The 21,524-nt window shown below is 46.8% G+C and overlaps 1 protein-coding gene across 4 annotated transcripts in view; it reads right to left on the bottom strand.

The window, feature by feature from the left end:
* The window catches only part of LOC146197052 (transducin-like enhancer protein 4), a 67,879-nt gene that overhangs the window by 25,199 nt on the left and 21,156 nt on the right, over window positions 1-21,524 (bottom strand). For 2 of the 4 annotated variants that reach the window (XM_084598783.1, XM_084598781.1), the window contains exons 2-11: window positions 10,902-11,066; window positions 8,526-8,570; window positions 8,363-8,425; window positions 7,087-7,161; window positions 5,260-5,289; window positions 3,310-3,499; window positions 2,769-2,785; window positions 1,126-1,230; window positions 756-797; window positions 303-452 (exon numbers count right to left, since the gene is read on the bottom strand). In XM_084598783.1, the coding sequence (XP_084454909.1) occupies window positions 303-452; window positions 756-797; window positions 1,126-1,230; window positions 2,769-2,785; window positions 3,310-3,499; window positions 5,260-5,289; window positions 7,087-7,161; window positions 8,363-8,425; window positions 8,526-8,570; window positions 10,902-11,066 (882 nt within the window). The remainder of the gene's footprint in view (window positions 1-302; window positions 453-755; window positions 798-1,125; window positions 1,231-2,768; window positions 2,786-3,309; window positions 3,500-5,259; window positions 5,290-7,086; window positions 7,162-8,362; window positions 8,426-8,525; window positions 8,571-10,901; window positions 11,067-21,524) is intronic. The other 2 variants (XM_084598782.1, XM_084598784.1) reach the window with 2 other exon arrangements.

Genomic DNA, 21,524 nt, shown 5'->3' on the forward strand with positions numbered 1-21,524 from the left:
CCGTGCATACTTGACGGCTCGAACAACCTGGCGTAGTGAAGCTTCCACTTCAAAAGGTTGCATTTGTGACTGTACTCAACTGGCTATACTACCTGGCCTATGCTACTATTCACAAACCTTTCATGAGCATGGGAATGCTGCAGTTAGTTCTATATAATTTGAGGACTGCGTGAAAAGGCACACGCAGCCATTTACATGAAGGACATGACGGCTGCAGCGCACGTGAGCACTCAGAACAATGTTGCTTCAGTGACGAGAAACGCATGCTTCTGCAAATCTGACAACAGCGTAGCTTTTCTCACCAAGCCGTCCTTTGTAGACTTTGAGGAGACAGGGGTGCTACGACTGGAGGAAGAGCCCGAACGGCTAGGAGGCCGCTCTCGCTTGATGGGTCTCTCGCTGCCATTCTCTCGCGGCGAAAGGCTTCCATTGTTGGTTGGTGACACCGGGTCCTAAAATGGGTGCAAATCAGTGAATAGAGGGAAAGAAGCTGGCCAGTTTGTATGCTGGGGCAACTGCAAAGGTACTGGGCTTTCCACCAAAAACAGATCTGCCCAGAAATGACAAAAATGCTGCCCAACTAATGGACTGATCATGTTATGAAAGATAACAGTGTACTCATGGTCAACGAATGACCCCCTACCCAAGGTTTCAGAGAAAATAATGGTGCATTTTGTGTCTGTGGTCACTATGTTGTACATCCAGAAAATAATCAGACTCAGCACAAATATGAGTAACGCCAATAGCATGCTCACCTCATTTGCAACATCCACTTCTTGGTTCTCATCATCATTGTCCTGAAAACAATGACAACAAAATTCTGATGTCAAGGCTGTGGGGAACAAAATTCTGCCAAAAATAAAACAACTAAAGAGAACTGCTTTTTGCTTTCATCTAAGTCTCCTCTGTGTTTTACATTTTCATTTCAAAATACCAATAGAGAATCATTACCAGTTCTCACTTCATTGTTACTATAACTAGTACTCAAAACAGGAAAAAAGCATAAGTCAGATGGAGCTGTAATGCTGAGTTTGTTCACGACTTATTCTAAAGGTACAATGCTACATGTGATACTATGACAGCATTGCGGAGAAAACTAGCTAAAAAAAATCTCAAAACGCTTACATGAACAATGACGTCATGCTTGTCTTCTTTCCGCCGCTTTTTGTCAGACTCTGTGTCCGGCGTCCGGGTTCGTAACTTTGCATCACGCGGGGAGGGCGAGTTTCTCTGTTCGAAGAGGAATCAAATTTGGAATTCTTAAGATATTTCAAGCTGGCAACGACAAGCATTTAAGACAGCAATTTGCTAAACCCAAATACAGCACATAAAACTAACTTTTTTTTTTTTTTGACTGGCAACATTCTGCTCTAAACTGGCCAAATGTGTATTTGATGTATACCACTGTCAAAGCAAATAAATGAACAAATATATAGGTAGTAGTCATTGCCAAGTCATCTCAAGTACATGTACCCCAATTTCTGCTGAAATAAATTTTATTTCATTTCAATTAAAATCCCACTCACAACAAAGATCTGCTCTAAGTGCAAGTCTGACAAGGTCAATGCACATTCTTCCAAAATCTAGTATTGGCTTGCAACTCACTTTCACTCAAGCCTCAATTAACTTATGCACTAGCTCAACTGTGAGGCACATTAATAACTGGAGCTTGCTCATACCTCATGTCCACTCAAAACCAAAGGTAATTGCAGTTTTAACAGGGCAAATAGTTCTTGCGCGTAAGTTAGTAACAGTTTGCATCGTATTATTCATTCAAATAACGGCAAGGCTCCACCTCCCTCTGTGGAGAATTTTTTTTTTCCAGTATGCTAATTATGTTCCACTGGGAAAGCCTGCTCAACGGCGTTTTGAATGACACAGTGCAAACTCAACCAGATGTAGTTGTGAACGAGACTTAGACAAGTGCTAGTTTTATCAGATGCAAAAATGTATCTCTGTTACAGAGAACTGTTTGTTGCTTTCATCTAAGTCTCTTCTGTGTTTTACATTTTCGTTTCAAAACACCAATGGAAATAAATTAGGAAAACCATACTTAGTCCTGACTTCATTTCCCTATAACTAGTACTCAAAACAGGGAAAAAGAATAAGTCAGATACAGCGGCAACGATCAGTTTGTTCACAACTTATTCTGAGAGTGCATTGCTACATGTGATGCTATGACAGAATCTCTGCTACAGTGAGAAAAAAACCAAGGCAGCAACAAAGGCAAACAATATAGCCACAGTAAAGAAAAAGAAAAACTGTGAAAGTCAGTGCTTTTCTAATAAAACTGTGTTGTCTCAAAAGAGGATGGGAGGTCCGATTACAAGGCTCTACCTTAGGCATCCCAATATTTGCATAAATATGGTGATCACAATGTGTGCTGATGACAACACGTGGCATTATTACTTGTAATCGATGGGAAAAGTAACGCACAGTAACGTGTGATCGGCAACAATGTTTACAACATAGAAATGTCAGCACTTGTGCCCACCTCCTTTTCGCATTTCTATTTTTTTCGTACTGTGCCATTCAAAACAAAGGCTAAAAAGCGCAGTCTTTGGTGTCACTAAGGTACATATCTATGAAGCCTGCATGTAAAAGCCAAATTTAAGACCAGGCCAAACACTGAACTGCACAGAAAAAAAAAACAATAAGGTGCAAAATAGATTTCAATCTGCTCTTCCAAACATGTAATTGGTTAACCTTTACGAGTCTCTAACCATGTACATCAAGCACTGCAAATGAAGGCCGGGCATTGCACTCACCCTATCGTCAGCAGCCGCTATTGATCCACAAGGGAAGTGCCGTTGGGAATGCAAGGAAGAAAAAAGGCAAACACAATCTTGAAATAACCGCAACATCAACACTCTGTAATATAGATTGTTCCAATTTGAAAACAACAGCTATAATATTAACACATTCAGGGTCGCATCCTATGCAAACCCACCCTGCGGATACGCATTTATTGCTTCGCAAACATGGGAAACGACACAAGGCCTGACTCATAAAAGATTAATGCCTTAAAAGATGAAGTTCAAAACTCAAGGAACATTTGGACTGATCAGTTGAATAAGCAGCTCTCTTAGAATGCGTTTCCTTTTATTTTTCCGAAAACCAGCGGCAACTGTTACACCAAGTGAAATTTCTTTCCTCGACATTACATATCTGGAGGCCAACAAAGAGCATACACGTTGTGTCAGGTAACAGCTTATGAGCACACCACGCCAATGAAACATGCTCGGCAGAGCTTTGTGGGCATGCTAATGTGCCGAGCGAAAGAGCAATGAGGCCAGTTGGCATACGCACCCTGAGCGGCGGCGGCTGCTGCAGCTGCCCTCTTGTCATGCTCCTTGAGTGCAGCCACGGGTGCTAAACCCGAGGAGAGGGCCAACAAGCTGGCCGCACTGTTGGGTGGGCCCAAGGCAAGTGCATGCGGCATAAGCGGGCCCATGCCACCGGGACCACCGTGCGCCAGCTGCTGTGCCTGCATCTGTTGCTGCAAGACGGTGCCCGGCACAGCAAACAAACCACCACTGTCAGTGCCTAAGGGCATAAGCCTACACGTTGAGATAATACTAAGTAAGTTGGCGAGATGCAACTTCCTGAAGGTGTACATCGACTCTGAGAGACTGTGCAGCAGACGGCTCCACACAGATTTCAACCAAATAAGGTTCTTGGCTCAAGACAATGCTTCTAGTCCGTATTGGAATGCTCGAGCCACCAACAAGTCAGGATTTGTGAACTGCAACCTTCCACAGTTTGTGCTCATATTTGTGAAGTTGAGGGATAAGTCTGGCTTATGAGAGGCAGACAAGCCTGCTCTGCTAATGGTAGTGCTTCATTCAATTAGGATTCAGTATTGTATTTTCAGAAAGGCTCTTTCTTCGTTCACCATTATAGTGCCATCTCACCTGCCGCCAGTCCATAGCACTGACACACACAGTGCACAAAAATTCGTACTTAAAATCTGGCTTCTTAACACGCTCTGACATAGCTGATACCAAAAATCTTGTCATCTTCAAGAAATTTGGAGCGCTAAGAATGCATTACAAGTAATGCAGTGTGGCGCAAAAGCAAGCCTGCTTGACTTTTCACAGAGACTGTATATCGTTTTATATGTGCATTTACAGCACATTTCATGCACTGGCTGCCTTGTTGGAGTAAAATAAGCTACATTACTTGCACAAAATCTTCAAGTCCTCCGCCCTAAAAACATTTCCACGCATGGTCTACTGCCACCGGCAAATGCATTTACACCAAGATCTGCGAAAGTCTCTCCCCGCGTTTCCCAACCCTTCTTCTCTGCCTTAAACTGTAGCATTACGCCAAATAATTGAGCCGCACCGGCGTTGCTCTTTCTAGCAGCTGGCGCCATCTATGGGGCCTTATTGTAACTGGATGCGTTTAGCAAATTTGTAATCAAGAAAGCTCCTCCTAGACTTTGAACACTGAAGGGTGTCATAAATATGCTTTAAATAATGAATATTACCAACACACTTCGTTCTAAAACAAAGCTAATAACTTCAAGCGGAAAGATCGTGTTCCAGCCATGGTAGAAGAACTTCCGCACCACTGCCAGAAAAAGCTGTCGCGGAGTGCAGCAACAAGTGGCCCTGTCTGGATTAGAAAACATTTTGAAAATTGCTTGTGTTTGGGCGAAGAGAGTTCGTCAAAAGTTTCCACGCTAAACGGTTTGTCATCGGGAGTTAGGAGCAGGTCTTCACTCTTTGGTCTTCACGAGTGCCCTAATTGCCCCAATAGAAGAATCAAAAGCATGCAGACCCCTTTGGCCTGGGAACTTTTGAACAACCCTGTACCTTTCTTTATCGAGGGTAGTTCTGACGCTGCCACGATTAAGATTTTAAGCCCACTTTTCGATGCTGCTTTCTTCGTCTCGCCCCGCTCCACCGCTTCCTTTCCGCAGACAATCAATCCGATCTCCTCAAAGACGGCGAACTTTTAATCTGCCACAGTAAATCCAACGGCGCCCCGACCCAAACACCGCGCCCACACTTCGGCTGCACGCCGCAAGGCAGTTCATCCGCGGGCGCGCGTTTCCCCATTCATGCATCGCCGAGAAGAAGCGCACTTGCACGCTCAGGTAGCCAGCTTTTCCCACCAGAGGAGGAATAAGAAAGAGGGATCATGCAAGCAGGGGGTGTTGATGCAAGGCGCGCCGAGACAGATAGCAAGGAGGAGAGTGAGTGAGAAGAGAGCTAAAGAGAGCCACCTTCCTCCTCCTCTTCCGCTACTCACCATGAGGTGTGCCAGGCCGGTGTGCTGCTGCTGAAAAGAGACCAACGCGCCGGTCACCACGCAGCCATTCTCTCGCGGGCGTCTCGATTAAGCGCTCGCCGCCCGGCCGCGCGGATAATTAAATCGGCCGCGGAGGGGGAGAAGCAGGCGCGGCGAGCGAGCGGCGGCGGCAGCCAGACAAGCCGCGTAATGAGCGCCCGCCGCCGCCGGGGGCGATCGATGCCTCGCCTCCCCAAACCGCCACCGGCGGATTAGCGCGCGCCACGCCGACCCCCTCCGCAACCACTATTGCGCAACTTCTGCTCCACGGGTTGCGCCTCGCGAGGCCGGTAATCGCACACGCGCACGCATTACGCGAGCCGTGCGTCTCTGCCACGCACACACACGCGCTCGGTTTCACTAAAAAGCGCGCAGCAGTGCGGAAGCTGGGACCAGCGTCGACGCAGTACAGATGACTGAAAGCGCGCCCTATGGCTAGCTAATCGCGACAACTCAGAATCTAGCATCGTCACATCACGAGCGTAGCACCGTTCTGGCGCGCACAAGGTTTGACGACTTGCTGGAATAGCTTCTGCAACGCTGCACGGATTTATAAGAAGAGCGATGGCGGCTCTTCCTAAGGAGAGAGAGAGAAAGCCACCTCGCGAGCGCAGATATTGTGTACGGATTGAGAGACTTCCCCTTTTCGCCAAGCTTAACGGCTTAACCCATGTCACGACAGAGCGGAAAGAGAGTAATGGGGATGTGAGTTGCAAAATGCGATATATCTGAACAATGACGACGCAAGTTGGTTTCCCCTGGGGAGTACTGAGCAATGCGCGCACAAGCAATACTGCAAAAGTACGGTACAACTGACAGTTCAATTTTTCAACCAAACCAGCCGAACTACTATGAAGGTATCCATTTCAATCACAATGGCTAATTTAACTATGAAGGACATCAAGAGGCGGGCATTTAATCCGCACCTCCAGCCCCCAATGAAAAGTTGTCCCTATGTTACCTAGATTATTGCTTCTACGTGGTAAAAACTTCAATAGAAAACAACTTGCAGCTGCACCTAAACTCCACCGAACCCTCCATACAGTTCACCGACGCGCGCGAACACCTTCCATTTTTTTACTTTCTATAGACTCACAAAGCACAAAAAAGGGTGTTGCTCTCCAGAAGAACGACGTGATAGATTGGTTCGGTTTACGGACCGAGTTGTCTCTTCTAAGAAAGAAAGAAAGAAAGAAAGAAAGAAAGAAAGAAAGAAAGAAAGAAAGAAAGAAAGAAAAAGAAAGAAAGAAAGAAAGAAAGAAAGAAAGAAAGAAAGAAAGAAAGAAAGAAAGAAAGAAAGAAAGAAAGAAAGAAAGAAAGAAAGAAAGAAAGAAAGAAAGAAATCAGATTAGCTGTTCACTGCAACAACGATACAGAAGTTCAATCTGGAGTAAGATATTTCCTCGGGCTAGTTGGTTCGTGGTAAGACAACTGAACTGAAGCGGCGCAAGAAAACAAGGAAAACGCGGTAGATGTGAATTTCGTGGCGCCGTTTTATTCCTTCTAGCCGGAGATTTCACAAACGGACCATGATGTCACGACACACATTGGATGTTATACGGCAGAGATATGTATAATATGCATGACGCCATACACGTGAAACTAGATCACTGTGTGATGACGGAAACAATACTAGTAGCGCGGGGAACAATGCGCGCCACGCATGCGATGCTTAGTATAGCTAAGGGAAAAGCGCTTAAACGACTCCGCCTATGCTTTCCGGCGTCGACGCCGCGTAGCTATAGCGCTGCAAGCCGAACAAAGTGTGCGCAATCAGGCGTCACGTACCCCGATGATGGCGTTCAGTTCGGTCATGGTGACCTGCTTGGCCCGTTCCACGGCGGCCGCCACTTGCTGCTGGTGCTGCGTTGAAGAGAATGGCTCAGTTCGTCAAAGCTGCAACACCTTAATAATTTCAGCAGTCTGGGAGTGCTCGCGCCTCCAGAATAACAGTGTGTTTTCAGGTTGTTAGTGCTTGCACATCCATAGCGGGACATGTGCGTCTTTGCGCGCAAACGCCCGCTTAGCTGCCCACATTTTAGTTCGTCCCAGTTACCCCAGCAGCACAGCAGCACTACGTTTTCGTCATGCAAGACGCACGCGTCGAGACCATGCAGGCGCCGTTCACGACGCTAGCGCCATCACCTGCAAGCTCCTGCACCACCACTGTGTAAACATACCGCGTGTTCTGCGATTCTACGCATCCTGTAGAATGCTTCTCCCGGCTAAACTGTTGCATCTTTAGAGCTCAAAGTAAACGCAGAAGTGACACTCGTACGGTATACTGCTGTTTCACACACCATCTGTTTGGACTATACTTGCCTGATTCGATGAGACGAACTGAATTATTCGCATCGTCTGCGCTGATGGGCGAAGCAAAACAGGCCGCTGTCCCACATGGAACCGGTGGCGCCATTTCGTGGGCGTTCCAAGCTCAAAAAGATTTATTGCAACACACAAACAAAACTCTTAATATTTAGTGCAGCTTTAGCCAAGCTAAGTTTTTCTGATGCATATTGGTAAAGCAGTGCCATCCCTTCGCCGAATCACTATGACTGGTTACGAACAAAAGGGATAGTGCTGGGACAGGGGTTTTTGCATCGCTGTCGCCGCAGACGATGCGAATAATCGATTCAGGCAAGCACCCCTAACAAATTCGGTATAAAACAAATAAAAACAACAAACACTGCCCAACCTAAGTGCCATTTTGAGCACTAAGGATGCAACGGTTTAGCTTGTAGAAGCATGCTACGGGGTGTGTATAACTGCGCAACAGGTGGTATTTTACGTGCAGTGATGTCAAACTGCATACTAAGCTTCCGTGCTGTAACTTTCCTCCTCTCCTTATATGCTCTGTTACATACTAGGGCCATTTTTTTAACCTACACCGCCTACACCAGTGCAGCAAAAATACACTGTAGGTATAGGAGATTTGCTACACTGGTGTAGCTGGTGTAGTTTAAACAAATGACCCTACTGTCATCTCCTCTCGTCACTGCATTAGTCAACTAACCAGCACGTCAGATAACACAAAGAAGCCGACTACGAGATGAGCTTAGCTTACCTCTTGCGAGAGAAATGGCAGGATCTGGGCTATGATGGCATTGAGCCTTTTGGCCACCTCCGTCTGCAGAAGAGCGGGGGAAGGAGGGGGGGGGGGGTGCCTTTTTGTAACACTACGCCCGTACCGGCTTGCCCACTCGTGCAACATCAACGGCGCCACTCACCTGCTTGTGCATCTCGACGTTCAGGCCATAAGACATCTCGTAGTACTGCCGAGGGAAAGAGGAAAAGAAACACGTAAGCGACGGTTGAGTGGGACGTCCACTGAAAAGCCGTACAGGCAACCAATGCAACCTCACCGATCCCCACACACTCGGCCAGAATGCGACATTTTGCTGTGTGCAAGTGGAGAGTCACGGAACGTCAAGAACCGTGACGATTGCCAACAAATAGGCCTACCTACCCACGCATGACAAAGTTACCTATGAAAAGTAATTAAATTGCGTTACCAATTACTGAGCTGAAATAATTAAATAAATAATTAGTTAAATAAATAATAAATATAATTAAATTACACTACTAATTACTGCTCCCCAAAAGTACTGACATTATATTACAATCACTTTTGCACAGTGATGCAATTACTTTCCAGTTACATTCTGGTTTTCATCCAAATTAAGAGTAAAGCTAGTAAACAAAACGACAAATTCTCCAGATGTGATGCGCGCATTCATTCGCCTTCCTACGAAATTCTGTCCCCGAAACTATTCCCTCCCCTTTTCCTGTACCTAAGACATCTGTGGGCGGGCCTCTAGCAAACAACTGCACACTGTGCCATAGTGTATATTATTATCTTTATTTTTACCTACCCTTTCCTTTATCCCTATCGCTCACCTCTTTGATTTTGTCTACCGCTTCCTCACTATCCCTTCATTTCCGCCGCCCCAGTTCAGGTGCTTCAGATATCAGATAGCAGATACCGGGGCTGGCAAACATCTTTTCCTTCCTTTTGGATATATAATAAATAACCACATACTACCAAGACTTTTCTTAGAGCACGGGCTATTACAAGGATAAGACAACTGCAACAAACCAGCAAAAACAGAACCATGTTAGAATGCTTGCCAGTTTCATTACGCTCTATACAGAAACGAGCGGCGAACCCAGCGCTTTGCACTCCCAGAGCTTATTGCTTCCGCGTGGTCCAATGCAGTAATCGACCGCAGCACAGCCACCACGCACTCTCAAGTTCTCAACTAGTTTTAACTCCAACCGTTTTGCACCATCTGTCCCAGCGACTGCCCCTCGACGCCTTAAATCTTGCTGCTTGGGGAATGGCTGTGAACCGGCGACTTAGGACACCGCAGGCCTGAGGTCTCAGAGACAGATCTACTCAGATAAGTCTCTGTCTGCCAATCCGTTACACTCATCCAGGCCTGATATGGTAGTAATTGAAGTTTCTGTAATTTAATATTTTTTTCTCGGGTAATTCATAATAATGAATTCCTTTTCCGTTCTGGTAATTTAGTAATGTAATGAATTACTTTACGGTGGCAATTACGCAGCAGAAGTATTAAGTTCCTGTCGAAGTTACTTTTACTAAAATTCGCCACAGCTCTTTCAAAGGAAGCGGGGAGGTACAGTTCCTCCTTTCCCAGGCTCCTGACCACAAAAAGAGGCGACCTTTCCGGATCTTCGACGACGCTAGAGAAGTATACGGCAAGTCTGATTGTCCCCATCACACCCTTGCCCCTCCAGCACCCATGGGTTAACGGAAACCCATTGACAGTGCCAGACTCCATCCTGTCATCGTGTCCCAAACTACGCTTACATGAACTGGGTAAAAGTCGAGTCGGATCTCCTTTTTAGAGGGGAAGTGTAAAAACACAGATGACAGCAGAGGGCTGGTCACGCACTACATTTTTTAAACTTGTTCTTTTTCTCGAATAATCAATTCGACGCGCATTCTGTAGAGGTTCCCGCGTGTCGCCAATGACATGGGTTGGAATCGTTCCAGCAATTAGTGTAATGAGGAACAAGGGGAAGGCGCCAAGCTGTTCGGACATGGGACACATCAGCCTCTGGCCTTTCTTCGGATGGGACCTTCACCCCGAACCAAAAAGTTCTCCCCTTCGTGGGTTGGGAGGGATGTCACCGGAGGCGTCGTACTGATGATGATAGGTTGATTAATTATGTGTGAAATTCGAATGCAGCAATTTCGAATTGCAGAACTCCCTCTCCATCTGACAACGGTGACCACCATCAATCGAGCCAGATTGCCCACCGCTTATGGGCATTACGCGAACAGTTCGCCCAGACCTACGTTCATCCTTCCTTGCCCTGCTGCAGTCAAATTTCCGCACTGGACCACATATACCGCAACCGCTTCCAGTTGCGCAGTACATTAGCCATTAAGCATATTCTGTCTCTTCCTCAGACCGAAAGGTAGTGATATAGAGCCCTCAAGTATCATTTGGATTGAGAAGGTGTTTAGAGTCAGGTGAGTCCGAATTAAACGAGGCCACGCTTGTTTTTCTCCGGGACGCCTAGAGGAGGTCGGATAAACGGAGCTTTGAGGAACCTTTGCTCACTGCACTCACCATGACGTAGTGCCTCTGCATCTCGGTCTTCTCGCTGGCCAGCTTCTCGCACTCCAGCTTGAGGCTGTGGTACTGGGCCTGGAGAAAATTGAACTCCTCCTTGATGCGGTCGCACGTCTCCGACACGGTAAACTTGAAAGGCTGACCCGCTTGCGCCGGGGGTCCCTGCAGAAAACACGGACGACGTTGCTATATCTCTCATTAAGAACATGATCTTTATCCGCTACTAATAAAAATTACGTTTCAACGAGCAGGGCGGTCGCCCGTAAGTGGCGCGAATACTTCAAGCCTTAACCCTTGCAAAGATACCTATGGGTAGTCCGCAGGCCTTCCATAATTTGCCTGCGGATTGCGCAAAAAAGCTTTTGCAGGGGGAAAAAATGAAATTTGATGTTCTGCCGGTTCGCCCGCGTTACACACGCTGCAATCAAGTAGTTCGTCTAAAACTCCCTAATTAGGAGTTTTAGCCTATTTGGGAAGTTAGTTGCGTTAAAACTCCCTATTATCCAACCAAATCCCTAATAAGTGAAGAGTTATTGCCGCAACCCCCGCCATTTCATTGCAGAACTCCGCGCATGCGCACTGTCGCTCTGAAATTATCTTATCCCTATAACCAATAGGGTCCCCTATTCTAAAAATCCTTAGGGAGTTTTACAATAGTGGGACCTATCCGGTAAGGGAGATAGGGTAATAGCAGGGCGACAATGCGCACGCGCTGAATGCTGGGATGAATGGCGAGGGGTGCGGTAATCACTGAGCATGCGCCTCACGCCCCGATATTTATTTCCCTAATCTATAGGATCTCCTATTCTAAAAAGCAGTCTGTCACGTTGCAAGTCATCAATCTTTCAGGCAGCTCCGGACTAGCAGTAGCAGCTTATCAATGGACCTTTCTCCAGTAGTGCAATCCTCGCCGCTATAGGCGGAGTACGTTTGACGGGGCGGGAGACTCCTTCGCATATATTTTCTGCGAAAATACTGTCCCAATAGTACAGTGGACTTATTTTTCAAGCAGTAATTAATGACTGGTCTTGTCTAGCCAGTGCAGAGACGTGTGAGTCATCTGTGCACACACCCTTATACACTCTGCCCCTCCACATCCCGAAAGCACGCTGGCGAACCTGACCGCATCTCCTCGCTTGATGGGAGAGCAGGCGGGGGCAATGCGTGCATTTGAGAGGAACTAGACAATGCTAGCACTGCACAGAATTATTATGCACCAGTAGTAGTAAGTGGTTTTATTATTATATAAAAAATAAAAAATAATAAAGGAAGGAAAATATTTTTTGCCTGCCCCGGTATCTGCCACCGAAATGAGCTGAAGCACCTGAACTGGGGCGGCGGAAATAGAGAGATAGCAAGGAGACAGGTAGGATAAATTAAAGAGGTGAGCGACAGGAAGAAAAGACAGTTTACGTTAAAAGGTAAAGAAGTATGATACAATATTGTGTAAATGGCGGCCGAGGAGGCTTCGTGCATGCGCAAGACGTTACTGGAGGAACGGCGGAGTAGCGGACAGGTCACGAGACAGGTATACAGCCAGGTACTGCAAAGCAGCCAAAGGGGTGCTTTGGTTTCTGTTTGTTTTATGGGGTTAACGTCCCAAAGCGACTCAGGCTATGAGAGACGCAGTGGAGGACTCTATAAATTGCGGCCACCTGGGGTTCTGCAACGTGCACCGACATCACACAGCACATGGGCGCCTTGCTTTTCGTCTCCATCGAAAAGCGGCCGCTGCGGCGGCCGGGATTGCCAAAGAGGCGCATCGTAGCCGCTGCCGTAACTATCCCTTTCACCCCCCCCCCCCCCCTTGCTCTCTTGCGCAAGGGAGTGTGTTCGTTGTTCAGTTTAGGGATCCGACCGTAGCCCCCAATATAGCCCAGTCTTAGGCTTCTAGAATACGCAAGCGGTATTACAACGATGAAACGTGCAATAGCGCGACGTCCAATTTATTCGATAATTTTTTTTAAATGCATAGAAGGATAAAATACGCTCATCTACAGTTTAAATTAAATCTACCACGCGTTCGCGTTATTGTTATTTTGATAAAAAAAGAACAAAATTACACCCTACAATTGCACATAAATACCGGAAACAGTACCTGCCTCACCAGCAGATGCATCAAAGCCACGATGCTGAATATCGCCACTCCGCAACTAAAATTTCCGATATCTTCTGTTCGAAATTTCAACAATAAAATTGTATCAGTGCGACAGGTTGCTCCAGGAATAGGTGTCCAACATACCATATAGAACAGAGTTTTAATAAGGTGAATGCCATTCATTCTCATAACAAGACAAGTCCTCTTGTCGAAACGTTGGCTTGGGAACAGAGGCTCCCCCTAAAGCCTTGTTCGGTTTTATTAGATACGGCATAGGAGTAGCGGCTTTGAAAACTAATGTCCAATATACATGGACAAAATATCCCACCCCAATTTGATTGCTCTGCAAACAGTTCTTTCCTCATGCTGTAACACGACGTAGCAGATGTCCATGGGAAAAAAAAAAAAAGACAAATGCTATCAGAGCTGCGCTGAATCATGCCTTTACATTAAAAAAAAATAATAAACAGGAAAAAGCGCCCATTATTCCCCGCTCTAGTTTTCCCTTCGATCTGGAACTGTATTTGCCATGGTAATCGAATAAAACTGAAGAAAAAAGCGGCCTCAAGCGGTCCGGCCCCCTCAAGGGGCCCCTAGCGTCGAACGATTCTCATGACGCCGTGAATAATCCCTTTAGAACTGCTAGAGTGACAAAGCAGGGTGTGGCAGATTAAAGGGTGTTGGCTTAATCGGATTAAGTACGGCATCATGAAAATCGGTCGACGCCACTGGCTGGCGGGACTTAAGGCTGGGAGCGCATGCAAACTTGCGTCACTACAGCATTCTTCTTTTTTTTTTTTTTTTTTTTTCAGATACCTGTAGCGTCACGTGACGGCAGTATTAAAAATAACTAAAAGTGGAGCGACAAGTACACCAGGATTCTATGCCGACATTAACATCAGAAGCCGGCGCCTGACGCGCCTGATAAGGTTGTTATATTTATCGTCCTTTTTACAACACTGTGCTGACAGGACTATACGCCAATGTTGGGTTGATTTCTAAGAAGAGAGAGTGAGAGAGAAACAACTTTATTTGCCCCAGATGTCGTGAATTAGGGCAGGTGGGTCCTGTGTGGTCCCCAGGTGAGAAGACCACGCGGAGAGCGCCTGTGCAACTCTGCAAGACATGAAACAGATTTCACGCGGTTTCGCCTCGAAGCATTACTCAGTTCGATCGGTTTCGTGAGCTTTCGGAGCAGGTGCGACAATTAGGCAGACAAGTTGACGACGAATGACGACTGCATATCATAGAATATAGAGTGAGTTCTATAAGGTGAAGGCCCCTTCCGCACCACTGATGTGTCGCGGAGTGACAGTACGTAACAATAGGATAAAGTTCAACGACGGAGGCAACGACGCCTCCAGCGCTGCAACAGCACATATGCGCCCTCAGGATGCCTCGATGCGCCAACTTGGGGACAGCCACAAGGTTGTTATCGCAATGACATGCTGCTGTTAAATGAATTCATCGTTGTACGCTGTTACTCAAAAGAACACTGCATTTCGATAATGAGAAAAGCGAAGCGGCGAAGACTCGTGCGCTCCAAGTGAATGAAGCACAGGTGACAAAATTCGTGGCCTTAGACTATACAGTTTCAGAAGTTGTTTGAATGCAGCTCTACGAAAGGTAAGGGCGATACGAGCCCATTACGATGGAGCGCATTAGAATACCGGAAACGTGCTATCGCTACCGGACGTCGGTTGCGTACGCGCCGTGGCCTCTGGTCGCGCATTGCCAACATATATATAATGCGGGTGTGAAGTATAGGGCTCATGTATACGTCCCCGCTAAGCACTAAATTTTTCTTTTTCATGAGTGCAGCTCTTAGGCGCCTGTTTCTGGATTGCGCCTCGCAGTCGTCAGCGTATACCAGGGCACCTGGCGGCAGTGGCAGAATGGAGAGATGTAAACCCGCTAGCTCCCCGCATTTAGGTGACAGGGAGTAAGGTAGAACGGGTGGCGCAATGGATTGGACAGCGAGGAGAACGTGAAGGAATGTGCAACCAGAATGGAGCTGCCAATGTGGAAGCTTATACGACTACATGCTGTGTATGTTGAGATGAGTACGTGTGAGATATCGTAGAGGCACACATCAAGGGAGCGGTGATAATATAAGCGAACAGCAAAGTGCATCAACGCGAATGTAAATCTAAAATGGGCGCCGTAGACGGGAACCATTAAACGGGGCTGCATCATACCGTTAAATGAAGAGGAGCTTCACGAATGCTCAATGAAATATGTTTGCACGTAAGATAAACGCGCCCACGCACCGCTTAGGCGAGGTTGATGAAACACGGCGGCGGTGTCGGTGCGTGCGTGCGTGCGTGAGAGAAGAAACAAAGAGCTGCGCTCAAATTTCGCATCAGCGGTCATCGTACTTGTCGGCATTTTTTTTTTTCTTGTCTTGTTTTTGTTTTTCTTGTGCGAAATCTCTACTTAACGAAGTCTAACCTGCTCACCATTCCCTGCGTCGTCGAATCGGCAGGCGCTGCCTACTGGGGGCTTTCCCATTAAGATAAACGGCTAAGGCCAGAATCCAGTTTTCCGGGACCCTCGGACACTGAGGTATAATATACGCTGCCCATTCGTAAGGCGTGGCTAAAAACGGAGTTTTATATCTATGCCATCCGTGGCAACTTGGACCGAATATATATCAGATCCAGATTTTTTTTTTTTTCCTTTGAGTAGGTACGTTAATTTAAGAACGCAATTTGCGTCTTTAATGTCTTTTTTTGTCTGTCGACCTATTTTGTTTCCCGGGACAGAATTACCGGTGTTTTTCGATTAAAAGTTACGCAGACTTAGTTTACACTTGTTTCATAGAAAGAGCAATTTCTAGACAAAGAATTACCACACGAGTGCTGCACAGTGTTTGGAGCAGTGGATGCAGTATTGTAAATGTATTAAACCATAAAATGCATAACAGTAATAAATGTTCAGCGATCGAACTCAAAGACGAAAATGTAAATAGCTACGATCAAAATGTAAACACAAGTCTATTTCTAAACAACTTGGTTGCATAGAGACAGTCATCACAACCACAAAAAAAGTAAAACATTCGCGCTAGCAACAGATGAGCGACGCATATACTTTTCTTGGTTAGGCAAGCGTACCCGGCGCCTTCATGCATTAGCCAGTCCTGAACGTTTCATCTGGTTGCAGTACATGAAAGAGCGTAGCCTGCAAACTCCGAAACTCTGAAAACATCAAGCGTTTCATAAAAAAAAAAAAGTATAGTTTCGTATTTGAATGATAGTTTCGCTGCCCGAAACGTCAGACGTCCTTCAAATCACGTGTATTCCGCGTGATGACCGCACAGCTACGCACCTGTCCCTGGACCATCGCGGAGGCTGTAGGACGGCGTCTTATTTGCACGAACGTTGTCACCATCTTCAGAGATACCGTAAGATAATTCTCTGGGTAAGAGGCTCTTTACAAGATGACCTGTGGACAGAACGTAGTCAGATACAACTAAAAGAAACGCGGCTTCTGCCCCTCAAAGAAGTCCTCATTCTCATGACGTTGTGGACCGACCTGCTAAAGCGGCACAATGCGGAGTATGACAAGGGTTGCCTGATTAGCCGTCGCGTCATGAAAATGGGCACAGGTCATAGGCTGAAGGTGCCGTGTGAGGGTTTGTGGCGCGTTTTTTTCTCGAGTTGCATCCACGATGTAGGTGCATCCGGTACTTGTCGAAATCGGAGGCGCAATGGCTCAGAATTTACAACTGCAAAACCTAATCCAGCGAACTCGTTGTCGCACTGCGCCCCTGCGTTTGCGACCAGCTGCATCTCGTAGGCAATAGCTGGCATCATCATCATCATCATCAGCCTTACTATACCCACTGCAGGGCGAAGGCCTCTCCCATATTTATCCCAATTAACCCGGTTCTGAGCCAGCTGCATCCACTTGACCCCTGCGAACTTCTTAGCCTCATCCGCCCACCTAACTTTCTGCCGCCCCCTGCTACGCTTTCCTTCCCTTGGAATCCAGTTTGTTACCCTCAGCGACCATCGGTTATCCTCTCTTCGCACTACATGTCCTGCCCATGCCCATTTCTTCTTCTTAATTTCCACTAGAATGTCAGTAACTTGAGTTATTTCTCTGACCCACTCTGCACGCTTTCTATCTCTTAATGTTACCCCCACCATTTTTCGTTCCATAGCCCTCTGAGTGGTCCTCAACTTAAGTGGAACCCTCTCGGTCAGCCTCCACGTTTCAGCTCCACAGGTGAGTACATAGCTGGCATGCTGTGGCGTATATCCGAAATCTACTGACATTCTTGAAGCGAAAGCTTCACTGCGCCACGTATCAGCCGAGGTCAACCTGGCAGGCCGCTAGACCTTCGACGAGCCAGAGGTCACAGTGGGGCTATATATAGCTTAACCATGGTACCACCTGGTGTACCACCTGTTGACCTTTGACTGCATGTTACCTCTTGTCGTTGACGGCGTTCTTGACCCCATAGCCTCTGCAATTTAATCGCTCCAAAGTCATGTCTGTCCATGTCTAAACCTAAGCCTAACCAAAGCAAAGCCAAGCAAAACGACGCGACGCTTTCGCTTCGCCCAACTAAGTTTATTAGGGTTAAACATCAACCGCTTCTTTTTATTTATTTTTTTCGGCAGAACCGAAACAAAAAATATATGAATCCAGCTATGTTTATCGTTTTTATTCTCACTCATATTTTAGTTTAAACCGAAGATAACACTAACGTGCAACCTATTTTACATCTAAACGAAAACGAAACATAAATTAGGTGCGCGCTCATTGAAAGCACAAAGCGCAAGCCAAAAATGATTAACTAAATAAACATTAGACATGGTCAAGTTATTAGGTACCGTCAGTGACAGAAAGGAAAACAAAATGCCACAATTGGCAACATGATGAGCGTTAACAGATTCTAGTTTAGAAACAAGTTATGCCCGTTTTGTCGTTATGATTCCGCTAGTAAAATGGCGATTTCACAGGGGACAACATTCCGGTGGCACATCCGTGTCGACGTCGAGCCGCAAAGTGTGACGTCACACATTAGATCAGTAAGGCCTTCCCTATATCAACGCCAGTGACGCGCCACTAGCTCCCTACGCATAATGAGACCGCTTTTTGCCCGCTTACGTATACGCCCGTTCAACCGGCGCGGTGGGGTGCCGCTTAGGGGGAGAGCAAAGGTTTACGACACATCGTCAAAATCTTTTTTTTTTCCTTTTTTTTTGTTCCTCCACGAAGAAAGAAAAAAAAAAAACGTTCTTCGCCCAATCTTCTTTTGCACGTGCGCAGTAAGCACTCAGACTAGTGAACTACAGAGTGTGGGGGAAGAAGGGCAATAGAGAGAGCTCTGATTCGCCGAAAAACTGTTCATCTGGCAAGCGCGATGAGCGTCAACTTGAACGATGAGGAAGATGAGTGCTGCGGCACGAAACGAGGTGAAGGAAGGAACGCGTGTAGTACGTGATGAGGCAAAGGCGCGCGAAGCGGGGGAGCGCTCGGCTCAGCGGCCTGTCACTGCAAGCGAAGTGAAGACGAGTTGGTTGGCCGATGACGTCACTAGCTCTCACATACCGCCCGCGGGCCGCGGCAGGCCGAGAAGACACAAAGTTGTTGGCAAACGCTCGGCAAGGCGAGACTGAGCAGACGAACAAATCCGTCGCCGCGTTTAGGCGGTATACAACGACGACACCGCAATAAAGTAGGGTGTATTTCGACATCGTCTCGAACAGGAAGGTCGAGAGCTGTTGTAAGAGGCGGCGTTGGAACAACCACGTCGTCAATATCTGCGAGATAGGAGCGCTAAAGAGCAGACAGTTAAAACGAAAGAAGTGTAGTTATCTATATGTGTACGCAGCTATCTATATACGAGCGGACGGAACATCCTGTATGTCGAGCTCACACGTAATGATACTGACCTTTGCTGATCCCGCCCCGACAGCAGCAACGGTGCAAAAAGCAGACGCTGAATATCTGGGCATGCTGATCATATCGAAGAGCTCTCGGCCGCGATAAGCCTCTACACACTCTGTTTATCCGCGATACGCCTCGGGGAGCGTTTACACTCGCACAGCTGCGCTATCTTGACAGCCGGCAAACGTTCTGCACTTGTGAAGGAATGGAAAAAAAAAAAAAAAAGAAGAGCCCCCCCCCCCCCCCCCCCCCCCCCCCCCACTTGGCAAATAAAGGCAACAATAGCGACAACGTCGAAGCGGAGCTAAGAGCCGGAATAAATAAAGGGAATTACGATAATGCTTAATATAGGCCAAGTGCTCTCGCACAAACACGATGCGCACGTGTCCGAAGGCGCAAGCTGCCTTTTTAAGAAATCCGCGTAATAAAAGCAGTCTCGAGTTCAAAGATGCGTGCCCGCGCAACAGGCTCCCAAGGCGATACCAGTGGTAGCGTGTGCTCCAGAGTGTGCGCGATCGGTGCGCTGAGCGGAGCTATGTTAAATTTTCTGTAAACAGTCCTTTGTACATTGTGTACGTGTTAAACTTCAATATTCTTAAATTTATAGCTTGTCCGTCTTTTTATCCATATGTAAATTCCTCTTTTTTCTACGTTAGCTAGTTCTACAACAACAACAACAACAACAACACATTGAAAAGCTTACATTATATTTATTTTTTGTTTGTCTTGGTTTATTTTTGCGCAGCGACTTTCCTTCAGCAACAAAAGTGAATTAAGAAGGTTTTTGCAGGGCAGTACTGGGGTTGCCATCTTTTAATGTGCGCTGAAGAAAACTGCACGCAATTATTGTTTTAGATAAAAATGTGCTAGCTGGCTCTTTCTGACTACGGTTAGGGCCGAGGAAATTTATTTTAAAAAAGAAAAGAAACAGTACAAGTCACTTCAACAGAGCTTGTTGCCACCGTGCAGGGCGATGTCTTCTATTCCCTTGGATCCAGGCAAACACGGATCTGTGTCGACGCACGCAGTTTAGTTACGAAATCGGCCGCCGATGGCGACACGTGTATTTCGTTTCACGCTTTTTTCCCGGCTTGTAAGTGTTCCCCTTTTCATTGAGAAGGTCAGCGTGCTGTTAAACGCGCGGTTCCCTATCGAAGCGGGCAGCTTGAATTTTTCCTCAATGCGCCATAAGTACGTCAGTTGGAAAGTAAACGCGTAAAAACGGTCTTACATAGATCTGACACCTAAATCGTGCCGCGAGCGAAGGGATGAAGGATGGGCTGTAGAAAAAAATAATAAAAGAGGCAAAGAGAAAAACAGGCACCGCGGTAGAAGGCTCCGGCGGAATAATTGTAACTTTGACCAGCAGGGGATCTCTCGAAAGCAAGATCGCAATCACACGCACCACACAGCAGAAGGACGTCGTTTGCATATCGCCTTTCTCAAATGTGGTCGATCCCGTGACCTCGTTAACTCTACGAGACTATAACACAACTGTCAAAAAGCGGCGGCGAGAGCGAGGCTCTCTCTCTCTCTCCCTCTTTATCCTGTCAAAGCGAGCCCAATCTGTAAGCGTAGCATCGAGGCATGGCCAAGCGAAGGGCGAGGCTTTTACACACACACACACATGTGCAGCTGCCGGCAGCTGTGCACACGCAAGGCTGCTGCGTCGCTGGCTCGGAGAGGCGCGCATCTCTTTTCATCGAAGCGCAGCTGCACCAAGCGATGGAGGAGAAGCAGTCATGTGTGGATACACGAGTACGCGGGCGGTATATTTCACACCACATGGGAGCATAAAACGCCTCGAACGCACGCTACGAAGTACTTCGGACGAACAATGAAACAAAACAAAAAATAATAATAGGTAACTAAGCATTCGCACTGAAAGCCTCGATAACTAACTGCACTTGTACGGCTTCGTCAAAAACTTTGGCTCGTCCGATGGAAAATAATCAGCCTGTCTCCTTCCTCTCACCATGCCGCCTCCGCTGAAGTCCACTGGTGAAAAAATTCAGTGTGGTGATATATTGCGCCACGTTTCATGCTACCCAGTTCCATTAAAAGCTATTGTTCAACACATACACACACACACACTCCTTATCCTTTCTCTCCTTGCTCCAAAAAACATTGATGTCAGGTGTCCCCTTTCTTGTGTGTGTTTGCGTTGCGCTGAATTCCCTGTAATTATGTCTTTGCCGGAGAGCTCGCGGATTTTGTACAGCTTCATGGCCTTTTGTGCTTTGTTGATCAATGCGAACGTTTATAGCAACGGCGAGGGCGGCGAGGGGAGCATTCGTCAAGCTCACTTGTGTCTTCCGTGACCGCAATCACGGTGACCCCAACTGAACTTATACCGAAGTCTGTGAGTCTTTCGAGCCCATGCCGAAATGAACCGGAAGGAGTTGACCGACGGCCCGGGATATGTTCAACAACGAAGCAGGCATCGATAAGGGTAGATTTCTCCAAACAACAACGCGCACGTATCCGCCCGCACAGATCTATCTTGAAAAGCATGCGAATGCAATTGCATAATGAAGACATTCGAGTGCAACTTCTTCCCTAAAACAATACATTAGTGGAATGGTTTTCCAGAGCAATTTGTGACGAGCACCTTTCACACG

The sequence above is a fragment of the Amblyomma maculatum genome, chromosome 3, assembly GCF_055883805.1.
Source record: "Amblyomma maculatum isolate TAMU_Amacu chromosome 3, ASM5588380v1, whole genome shotgun sequence".
NCBI classification, from domain to species: domain Eukaryota; kingdom Metazoa; phylum Arthropoda; class Arachnida; order Ixodida; family Ixodidae; genus Amblyomma; species Amblyomma maculatum.